This window comes from Leguminivora glycinivorella, chromosome Z (genome assembly GCF_023078275.1).
Source record: "Leguminivora glycinivorella isolate SPB_JAAS2020 chromosome Z, LegGlyc_1.1, whole genome shotgun sequence".
In the NCBI taxonomy this organism is placed as follows: Eukaryota; Metazoa; Arthropoda; class Insecta; order Lepidoptera; family Tortricidae; genus Leguminivora; species Leguminivora glycinivorella.
This window is the reverse complement of record NC_062998.1, coordinates 53481952-53494348: the sequence shown is the minus strand read 5'-3', so window position 1 is coordinate 53494348 and position 12397 is coordinate 53481952. Positions and strand designations below refer to the sequence as shown.

General features: G+C 40.8%; 1 protein-coding gene across 6 annotated transcripts in view; it reads left to right on the top strand.

The window, feature by feature from the left end:
- Positions 1 to 12397, top strand: part of LOC125240732 (protein bric-a-brac 1-like) — a 48483-nt gene that overhangs the window by 16842 nt on the left and 19244 nt on the right. For 5 of the 6 annotated variants that reach the window (XM_048148773.1, XM_048148772.1, XM_048148770.1 and 2 more), the window contains one exon: positions 7310 to 7376. In XM_048148773.1, the coding sequence (XP_048004730.1) occupies positions 7310 to 7376 (67 nt within the window). Of the gene's footprint in view, positions 1 to 7309; positions 7377 to 9815; positions 11997 to 12397 lie in introns of those variants that run through there. The other variant, XM_048148776.1, reaches the window with a different exon arrangement.

Below are 12397 nucleotides of genomic sequence, written 5' to 3'. Positions count from 1 at the left end.
TGATGTTTACTAGAGATGGGCCGAATATTCGGTATTCAGTAAACTCGGCAAGTTTTTCAATGTTCGTATTCGGCCGAATTGTTCGGTTACATTGCCGAATATTCACCGAATAAACAAAGTAAATAAATAGCCTAAGTTGTTTCGTAATTTATCGGAAAATGACATCCTATTTCAGAGTGAAAAATGCCTTAAAATATAATATACAATAATTTTGTAAAAAAGTAAAAATAACGTATCTTAAGAAACAAAAACCAAAATTTTATTATGCACTAAATTATAGGAACATTAAGGTGGCTCGCTTTCCATACAAAAAAGAACTGACATTTATTTAGTCACCGCACACTACAACTAAATAAAACACAGATCAATACAACAAGATGGCCCTTACAGGGCGACTCGCGGTCACCAAGCATACGACAAATCAGGTTTATAAAAGTTTGAACGCGTGCGACACCGATCAGTAGCGCCCAAGTATACGACCCGCTAACAGTGTCCGTGTCCGCTCGGGAAAAAATCTTAAATAATCAATTTTGGTTGCAAACAATGGTCTCTTACAGCATAAAGTGGTGTGGCAAGTCTTCTAACACTTCTACATGTAAAAAAGATGGAACAACATTCCACAGTTAAGTCAAATTAATTATTTTGTTGAATATTGTTTATTGTCCGCGGAGTTCATTTATACTGGTCAATATGGTTGTGCTGAGCGGCGCCGAGGCGCGTCCATCCCTCTTTACCGAGTTAACAATGTGATATGCTATCCCTTTCACGTAAACGACTAGGCATGGGGCCATGTTAGTTTATGTCTGTTGCGGGAACTTCGTACTGCCGTTCGTACCATGTGCTACCATTTTATGAAATATAAAAGAAAGCAGATTTGTAATAGTGAATAATTATCTAGAATCTGTAGAGTCTGTAGTGGTATTTAGTTCATTGATTAGCTGTTTAGAATATTTAGTTGGTTATTTAACTTAGTAAACGTAAGTAAAAATGCACAGTTTAGTTATTAGTTACTAGAATGATTTTTATTGAGATGCTATCACAATTATCATCCTCCTTGCGTTATCCCGGCATCGGCATTCGCCACGGCTCATGGGAGCCTGGGGTCCGCTTTGGAAACTACTACCAAGATTTGGCGTAGGCACTAGTTTTATGAAAGCGACTGCCATCTGACCTTCCAACCCGAAGGGTAACTAGGCCTTATTATAATTTAATTATAATATACCTGTATATAATTATAATTATAATATACAGTACTGGTACCGGTACCATTGTCTATAATAGACATGTCCCATTCCCATCCCTACTGCTAATCATAAAGGCGCGCCATTATTTGAAACGACCAATGGCAGCACCGTGCGCGCCCGCCTCACCCCGCAAGGATTGGTGATTTGCGTCTCGAACAATATCGCTTGCATTTGGCTTCTAGTGGGGTGTTCTGTGAAATAAAAATATGCGCATACATCTACTTTACATTATCCGTTGGCGCAGTGTTAAATGAAATACATTGTTTCATACAGAAATCATGGACAAATCCATGTGAATTTTTTATTAATTTTACGTAAATGTGCGTGCCACATTTTGTGTACAGACACAGAGCCGTCATATTTCGCGCATTTTTAGTTGACATTGTCATCAGTGACACTTGACTCTTGACAAGTAATTATTTAAAGTTAGAGATATTGGTTTAGTTAAATTCGAGCAGCCGACGTATGATGCTTCCAATTTTATCACTTGTCCACATGGATAAGACAACTGTCACTCTCACACTGACATACTTGCCAAAGCGTGACGGATGCTTTATCCACGTGGATAAGATAAAATTGGAATCATAATACGCCGGCAGACTCAGAAATAATGACGCATTTTGTCAATGAAGATACCTATCGTGTATTTCGGCACTGCTAGTGTAAATCGAAATGGCGTCTCGGTCAAATTACTGACTAAAATATGATGCAGTCAACTCGGGATCTGTCCCGAGTTCCATTCGAAGTATTTTTCAAATCATTTGATCTTTTTTGAATTTATTAAGTTTTTTTATTTTTTTAAAGGAATATTTAGCTATATTGCTTTCCTATTTTTTATTTTCATACAATAATACAATACAATTCTTTATTATGCCTGGTAGATTATCTTTGGTGAAACAACTAATTCTTCCACTACTTCGATTATAGAGTAATTTGACATTATTATTTATATTTAAATTAATATATGTTTAGCCATGTTTAGCCTAATTTCGTCGGTGACTGCGTGTTATGTAATGGCGTCGTTGGTGAACAGTCGTCTGTCACGCCGTGAAGCTGCGTTCGAATCCCGGGTTTATATCAACTTTTTGTATATTTTTTTGGATATAAATTTCGTATTTTTTTATTGAACGAGCAAGAAGGGCGAGCCGAAGGTATCAATTTTATCTGAAAGAACGTATTGATTTTTTATTGTCATTTTGATGTTCCATTTATTTAGTTAAGATATAAAACACAACTACTATACCCTCGCTCAATATAATATTTTTTCAAAATTACTAATTAGATAAAAAAGACAGAAGTCCACTTGAATTTTTAAAGCATTACGTTACTCGGTTAACTATTGCATTTTCATTAACTAATTTAAAATTTCAAAAGCGATTTGAATACCCTTGCTCAATCTAAAATAAACAATTAGAAAAAAAAATTATTTGAATCGTAGTTTCACAAAACCACTCATTTAGGAATCTAAAATTTATCTATACTTTTTCGAAATTTTTAAAATATCTGAATAGGATAATATAATACTAATTGTTAAAAATTTTGATTTGGAAGAACCCAAAAATTATTATGACTTAATAGAATAGGTTTTTAATCTTTTTTGTGGAAAACGCTCTTATAACATTTATGTATAATAATAAAACAAAAAAAGAGAAAAAGTCCTCTCATATAACATTTATGTATAATAATAAAACAAAAAAAGAAAAAAAGTCCAGGATTCGAACTCACTCCACTTCCATGCAAATCATGCAATGCCACGTATTTACCGCAATGCTATTTAAACAAGCTGTCGCCGCGTGAAATTATCGACTAGAAGGAATACAAAAACACTGTTTGCATGTGTGAGTGGTACTTAAAAATAGTGTAAAATAGTAAATTAGTTTACATTAAGGGGATTTACGTTACAATGAAAAGTTTAATGTTCGTTTTAATACGTCAATTTTAATATGAAATGTTCGCAAAGCATACTTGAAAGTATATAAATGCCTGTACGACTTCACAAAAAAAATAAGACTAGTAATTTGCAGATTAACGCCATCTAACGCACCCTGAGCTTCGGGTAACCTAGGCGAGCCACCTTAAGATAAATGTGTACCCATTACCAATCATTGAAACGTTTTTAACTCTTAAGCCAGCATTTAAAATATGGCTCAACCGATTATTCGGCTGAATGTTCAGTTCGGTAACAGCTGAACCGAATGTTCGGCCGAATATTCGTATTCGGCAAAGTCCGTATTCGGCCCATCTCTATGTTTACCTTTCCTAAGGCCTTTCTAAAGGATCCCTAGAGACCCAAGGTACCTGTATACCTAAATACTACTACTCTCTCCCGTCCGATTTCGACCACTGCGACTGTTTCAATTTCCATTTCGTTGGCGTGCTCGCAAGTGACTCGCATAGCCAAGTTTGTTTACAAATACCCGGCGAGTCGTCGGGGGCTAGCTTACCAGCGCCCGGTAGTGCGTCAAAATACAGGACACAGTGAAATTTCACGAAATTTACTCTAGAAAAAAAACTATTAAAAACTAAGCTCATGGTCGTAGAAAAAGTATTGTATGCAACGGTGTTTAACTGAGTCAAAAAATACTCGTGGCGTCTTTATTAACAACGCCACTCGACTTTTTTGACCTCATTTAAACGCCAGTTGCATAAAATACTATAGTTAAAGTACATTTCCAATTTTTTATTGTAAGTCGTGGAATGTATTGAACCCCATACATTTCACGAGTCTTAACTTTCCGAACATACTCCAAAATAGGGATGACGACTACATAAAAAAATGGCATTCTGTTTAGTCCGTCAGTTAGATCGTTCAAAAATTCTGCACATGTATTTTTCTCTTTTTCTAATTAATGAAAAAATACAAAGATATAGAGCATCAAAGTTCCGTCACGTCTAAGTAAAAATTGTACCTAGGCGTGACGTCACCCGAAACTTCAACGCACTGTACCGTCGTCATTTTTCGCTTACGAGAAAAAAGAAAAAATACGTGTCTAAAATTCTTTGATAATCTAACTGACGGACTAATTATTATTTTTAGTCGTCTCGCCTATTAAAGTGTTATGGTGTGTACGGATGGGGTTGTACGTTCCTGTTCCACCACTCCTTCAAGTCCCAGTGGGTTCCCCGGCGCTCTTTCTCATTCAGCGCCGTGCAGAACGCGCAATAGTCGTCGGTCGCCGGGCTCGCGTACCGGTACTCGAAGCTGTAGTAACGCTGCCACTTGAAGTATCTGTAGTATTCTTCTGGGTTCTTCATGAGGTGGTTGATGGTGGCGGCTAGTTATCTTTGCGCCGAGCTCGCGAGCGTTGATGTAGGAGCCGGGGGGTAGAAATCTGGAATGATGAGCGTTTTTATAACAATTGAAAAACGTAGTTCTACGCGGATTACGGCCGGCATTGGATCGATTCCTTATGTATGAGGACGTCCGGCTCTGCGTAAACCGCGTGAGTGGAAAGGCTTTGGGCCCACGGTCAAAGCTGTCAAAAGGCTTACACAGTTGACTGAGCCACGGTAAAAGTAGTCCGCCATGTTGTTTCTTTTTTAACCCCCGACGCAAAAACGACGGGGTGTTAAGTTTGACGTGTCTGTCTGTGGCATCGTAGCTCCCGAACGGATGAACAGATTTAGATTTAGTTTTTTTTTTGTTTGAAAGCTGAGTTAGTCGGGAGTGTATGAAAATCGGACCACTATGTTGCGGTCGGAGGTATTTTCAAAATTTTAATTTTGTGGTTAGGTTATTGTTTGACAGATGTGTAAATATCTTTCACTGGTATTGAACAGCATCATGCGGTATTTAGCCATTTAAAAACTATGGAATATTTGCTTTCTGGTTAATTATGACATTTGGACTTTTTTGTTAAGGTCCGTTGAGACTAAAAAACGAACAATATGTGCTGAGCTGGCTGGTACTAAATGCACGCTCATATTGGGCGCGTCAAACAATTGAAGCTCATATCATAACAGTCCTGAGTCGACGCTGCATAGGGTGGACGCCCCACTACACGCTTCGGCGAACGCTCCGAGTGTCCACTCAAGCCTTAGTCTTCATTATTATACTCCTCAGAAATGGATTGCACTTACCTCGAATAATTCGCACCCCCATACACCACCGGCACCGTGTTATGTTTATACGCTTTCAACACCTTCTCCGTCACATAGTCTTCGCTCAGCGAGTTCTCGAACGCGAAGTAAAAGTAGTAATCCTTCTCCAGCAACCGCAAACATCTGCTGTCTATGAAAGAGGGACACTGCATCTCCCCGCACTTGCCAAATATATCTACACTCAAGCTGTAATTCTTCAAATATCCTCTCACTTCTTCAACGAAATCCTCTCTGCGACTCAAAGTATTGCAATTTGTAGCGAACCATGCCACGGCTCTCGTCTTACCCTTTAATATTAATTTCAAATTCTCCCCAATACTTTCCATTTCTTCCGGCTTCTTCCACACTGCACCTATTTTTGGTGCCACCACTTGTCCCTTCTTATCTTTTACGACGAAATAACCCCAGTTTATATCAGAATCCAATTTATAAGTCCAAGTCAAATTGAAATACCCATTAAAATGGTTTAGCGGATAGTTTTGAGCAGATTCTATATTAGCATACACGTATAATTGATCCGCCGAACGACTCTTCGGCAAATCATTGTACTGCAACAATTTAGGTAGTTGCGGCCCGTTGAATAATATAGCATCGAATAGAGACACGTCGCCAAGTTCGTCCCGATTACTCGTCACAAGCAGTTTGTGTAGCGCAAGATTTTTCCCTAAAAGTAATTGAGCCTCTGCCAAAATAGACGAAAGGTGTTGCCTTCGGATCCGTCCAGAGGAGTACGAATTTCCCATTCTCATTTATACCCTTATATATCTCTGAGGTCGAGTCATATGAAAAGTCTTCTTCTTCCTCCTCTTCTTGAATAGAAAACAGAGCTAGGAACGTTAGTAGGAATAATATCACAAAAATGCCTACTCTTTTAATGACTTTGAAACAATACGTTGCTGCTGCCATGGCGATTTAAGTGCAAGTAAAGTCTTGTCGCTTTTAGAGTAGCTTTGCAATGTAAGACATGTTGTTTGTAAATACACAACTTGGTGTCTTATTGTTCTGGAGATGTGTATGCGTTGCAAAAGATGCTTTCACTTTCGCAGGGATTTTTGTAAGTGTTAAGATACAAAAATGTGGATTGTGGTGCAGATTTGTTCTTCTTCTTCAACCTAGCGTTTTCCCGGCCTAGCGCCAGGGTCCGCTTTCCTGCTCAGCCTTCTCCACTTTGCCCGGTCTTCGGGATTGTGTTCTCTTCCATGTCCGCTGTCACGACGTCCAGCCATTTAGGCCTACCGCGGCCGCGTGACCTAGGGCCTTGGACGGTGAGGTTGAGGCATCTGTTTCCGAAAACCGGTCTGCGGCGTATGTGGCCATACCATCGGAGGCGAAGCTTATCCGCCACGTCACGGATTCCGAATGCCACATGTGTTCGGATTCCATAACCATAAAAACGTTTACCGGTATTCGAATCCAGGACCATCTTCTGAGCAGGCAGGGTCACTACGAACTAGGCCAGGCCGGTCGTCAATAAGTCAAATCTTCGTATAACTTTACTAGCGACCGCCCCGGCTTCGTACGGGGAGTAATGTATAAAAATGGTTCTAGTAAGTTATCCGTAAAATATAGACATACTAACTTTTGCCCGCATCTACGCTCGCGTTTAATTCGAAAGTAGTTTTTGAGTTTTATGTTAAGACACACAGACAGACGCGGCGGGGACTTTGTTTTATAAGGTGACTTTTGCCCGCGGCTTCGCTCGCGTTAGAAAGAGACAAAAGTAGCCTATGTCACTCTCCATCCCTTCAACTATCTCCACTTAAAAAATCACGTCAATTCGTCGCTCCGTTTTGTCGCGAAATATGGACAAACAAACAGACACACCCACTTTCCCATTTATAATATTAATAAATTAAATATAAAGTGATACTGACGGCGGCGACAGGAGCAGTACTATTCGAGAAAGCTCAATGAAATGTTCTTATAAATATAATGTTAACATGTTTATTTGTCTTTTGTTGCAGAACACAGATCCCCACATGAACGTGGAACCACTGCCAATGGAAGGCGGTTCAGCCGGTCTACCGCAAGGTAAGTCAAATACTTCACAGTGACCAACTCCTTGGGCTAGGGCTCCGCGTGCGGTTGCGGCAGGCCGTTCGCAGCTCCGGTTTCATACATACCTACCCGTTGTCACAGTATAATAAAGAGTACTATCGTACAGTATGGCCACTCCCACTGAAAGTGCCGCCCACCCCCCTCTCGGTTACCTCACAGTTACCGCGTGTCAGAAACGCGAACAGTCGACCTGTCATATCTCACTCATACAAGCATGGTACGCGTTCACCTACACGAGCTTAGAATGTGTGCTAGGAACGCGCCTCATTCACATATTTGATCGCCAGTGTCCGTGATGTGCCGTTGTGCTGCGGCTGGCCCCTTGCTGCTAGGTAGTGCGTACGTAGCCTTAGTCCGTTTTCACATTATCCGATCCGATATCGGATGTCGGTAGGATTTCAATGGAAAAATCCAAGATGGCGCCTGTAATGTATGGGATATCGGTCCGATATCCGATATCGGATCGGATAATGTGAAATCGCACTTATTCTACGTGATTACAGTATACTGGTGGAGAATGCCATGAGACAAGGCGGAAATTGGTACTCAAGAAATTTAAAATCAAATGAAACACATATAGCACTCTTCCCACCGCGAGCTAATAAACTATGAGCTATTTGGCTATAAAAACGAACAAAAGATAATCACTCCCGTGTAAATAAAAGAGTCACGGCGATGTTTATAGTTACTCGCCCAGCGGTGAACTGTTAAATCGCCGTGTCTCTTTTATTTGCACAGGGGTGCTTATCTTTTGTTCGTTTTTATAGCCGATAGCCCATAGGTTACCAGCTCGCGGTGGGACCAGTGCCATATTCATAGACAATGGTGAATTGTAGGTTCGTGAAACATTTACGTATATGATTTACGTTTTACTACTACAAATTCAAGAACTAATCCTACTGCGCTGGCACAGCGACCCATATCCGATCTTAGCATCCGGTTGCAACGGTTCTGTGCTATCGTTTGAAAGTCTTGGACTTGCCAATTGATAATGAATAAAAAAAGCTATATTTATGATTTTGATAAAATCCTTAATTTATTCTATTCTATATAAAACGATGTTAACTTAATTTAAAATAGTCGTCAATGTAATAAAATGTTGATTCTAGTAACCACTGTTTTAATCTACTCCAAAGACATATTTAACTTCGTATAGACATATAAAGTCTAGGAAAAAAACGTACCTCAGTACCATACAGAAAAGGTACGGTGGCCTAGATGGCATTACACCTTTGGGGTACGGCGCTAATATTAATATTTGGCATTTTAAAACATATCAAGCTACGAATATGGGCCAAATTGTCAAAACTGAGGTTCAAAAGTTTTAAGCCTGTGTCAAGAGATGGCAGTTCTATGCACTGTGAATATACATTCTACTTCGACAGTAACTCTCTATAATACTCGATCCTCTTTGATCTACTCTTAAAGCTATGTAAGGACGGTGCATCCCTGATACTTTTAGATAGGTGGTTGGTAATACTGTGGGCCAAGTACATAGGCTGACCGTCCGCTTTTTGCTATCTTATGTGGTACTTACTGTTGCTAGGCAGCCCGCGTTCTTGTTACTACGCAGAACGATTTTGATTTACCTGTTTTATTATAAATTTATTCCTGTTAGCTTGTTGTGTATGCGGCCTCCTTACCTTGCGATATGTCCGGTCTTTTCCAGGGAAGGGAGATCAATGTGTTTCACAGTAGTAAGCCAATGTTTACAGAGACCAACAGTTATAACTGACTGCCTACGTCTAAGGAATTCCGTGTGGTCAAAGTTGCAGTTTCATTACAAGACGTTCACATACAGACTTACTATTTTCCAAACTAGTCTTTCAAAATTGCCTGTTGTATTTTTTTTGCAAGTAGATATGTAATTTAGGATAAAGTTTTAAATGAAGGGCTATTATTACGTATGAGAACGTCTAATGATACTGCTATTTTGACTCGTTCCTTTGACCTGGCAGTCTATTGTACGGTTCACATCAAACATATCGGAGAGCGTTTCACTAGCCAAAGGAATGCTCCTCGATGCTAATTTGATGTGAACCGTACATGAAAGTCCGCCTAAGCTAACTCAGCACCGACTTTTAAGTGACATAATGCGGGTGTGTCACTTATAGTGGCACTCTCACACTCTGGCACTGCAAAAGGGGTTAATATCAAGCATGTTTCATCTGCCTAATTTCTTTGGACATAGTTTTTTGAATAGCGATTTCATTTCTATGATATTTCTGGTGGTTTGTGGTCATACAACCAAAAATATCGTCATAATTTCGAAACACTTGTTGAATGTCCAAAGAAATTAGACAGATTAAATGCTCTGATATTGTCCCAAGTCGGTTCAGAGTTAGCTTCGTCGGACTATATAACTGCGCTCTGACTTTGATAACCATCTAAACCGTTTATCTCTCTTCCCAGGGGCCCAGTGGAGTATGATGGACACGTACCCCCGATACTCGAACGCGTGCCTCGGGCTCCAACACGACCCGGCCATGTACATGGGCAACGTGATCAACCAGCACATGGAGAACGACATCAGCGAGTACGCGCAGGCCGTCGGCGTCACCGGGCCCAGCCCCGGCCCCAGCTGCGTGCCCGAGGCCCCCGTCACACAGGACCAGACCCCCCAGCAACCAAAACGCAGGCGAGCCACCAACCCACAGTCCGAAGAAAACTTCCAGAGAGCTCTAGAAGCCGTCCGCTTCGGAGGCATAGGCTTCTGCAAAGCCGCTCGCATGTTCGGCGTCAACAACCGAACCCTATGGCTCGAATACAAAAAGAAAGGCTACCCCAACAACCGACCCAGCATCAAATCTCGCATCAAACGCGAACACACCACCCCCCCACCCGAACACAAAGAAGACCCGCCCCTCCAAGAACAACAGATGGTCCTCTGCCCCCCGCACCCCGTCCCCGTCGGCTTCATAGACTCCCGCCCCCTAGACTTCAACCTCCAGGGCGTCCCGCACAACTCCCCCCTCAACATCCTCGGGGTGAACTTCAACAACATGCAATAGAACAGCGCGTGCGGGGCTCCCGTCGAAGAGTACCACTTGTGACAAGAGTGGGCGGGGGAACAGCAGGCCACCCCGCCGAGAGTCCCGCGCTATGATATATATACGCACATGCTTATGTAAATATTACCGGTAAGATTACCGCTGGCTCTGTGGTAAAACCTTTTGAAGGATGTTGGCTGTGAAAATCTGTTAGTGTTTGTATTTTTGTATCTTGTGGGTTAAAAATTTGTTACTTACATACTTCACTGGCTCAGCGACCCAAAGAGGATCTATCCCGAGCCTATTCTAAGTTATTGCCTTGAAAAAAAAATTGTATTTTCAGAAGCAGTAGAGAGGCTAACGAAATTTCGATTTTAGTATTTCTTAGTAGACGCGGTTCACTTGTACAAGATGCTAATCGTTCACACTCCGTAGTATCTATCTATCGCTCATCCGCATCGTGAAAAATGATAGCCGTCCATCTGAGCCCGACTGGTTTTTATCGATAACAGATTTCCCATCGCCAAAAGCTACTTTAACAAAATGGTTTTACTACAGCCCCGGTTTAAAGTAGGTCAGTATTAAACCCCAGCTATGACGTACGCCCGCTTAGCAATAATCTGTGGGCCACCACAATGCCTTCTCTCGGGTCGATGACGTCACAGCTTATAGGGTCAACGGTCAGTAAACGCGACGATCGAGCTGTACACTAGGTGCCAATCAAAACGGGTCGGTTGGACCAGTTTTAATTGCTGCCTAATGTGAGAAAATTACGCCCAAGCATTTATACCCAGTGTTATAAATTTCAAGTGCTTACGTGATTTTCTTTTTTTATATTGTCTCAAATGACATGGCAATGAGAAATAGTAAAGACAGTTTTTATCATTGTTATGGATGTAGTCACCACTCACATGCCTTTGTACAGTCAAGGTTCTTAGTGCCAAGAATGTGTATCCACAACTTTCACATATAAGCAATAATGTCTTATATACATATTTTTGACAGTTTATTCGCATCTGTGTTTAATACTTGACTGTATTCTTATTTTTGAAGTTGTGTTGTGTCTCTGAAAGAAGTTTGTTTCATGCATATCGTGACATATCTCTGTCATTGTCTTGACATATCGTGTCTCCATCTATCGGAACAAAAACTCGAGATATTGGCTGTCTTTATTATTTATTAATCTGTGGTAAGGCAGCTAACAGCTCCATCAAAGCGTTGTTAAAAGGATTGCGATGTGTTAGTGTTCTGCTTTTTAAACACAGACTAATATTGAAGCCGAAATCAATGCATTTGCGAATATTTATTAAACGTACTAAGTTATGTTTTGATTTAGTGAAGCTAAGATTGTGGGAAATGCGTTAAAATGTAGTGCATATAATAGTTGTCAATCGCATTTTCTCGGAGATGTTTGTATTTTTGATGCTTCTTCTGTCAACAGTATTTCTTGTACTGAGACTGACTGCTGCGTTTCCTTGAGAATGCGATGCTATCGACGATAAAAACGAACAAAATATAGACGCTCCCGTGTAGATATAACCTAACCACAAAATTAAAATTTTGAAAAAACCCCCGACCGCGTTATAGTGGACCGATTTTCACAAAACATGGCTAAGAACACTCCCGACTAACTCAGCTTTCAGACAAAAAAACTAAATCAAAATCGGTTCATCCGTTCGTGAGCTACGATGCCACAGACAGACACACACACAGACAGACAGACATACACACAGAAAGACACGTCAAACTTATAACACCCCTTCGTTTTTGCGTCGCGGGTTAAAATCAGAAAGCTAGCGAGTTATAGTTCATCGTGTCTCTAATTTGAAAATGAAAATGAAATATTTATTTTTCAAGTAGGCATATTACAATGCGCATATGAACGTCAAATAAAGCTACGCCGGCTCTAACCCTACGCCTCAGCCTCGAGAAGATTTCAGTCCCCCCTCAGTTGGGAGGGGGGTATCCACTATGGGACCGGCAAGAAACTCGGCGGGCAACTTC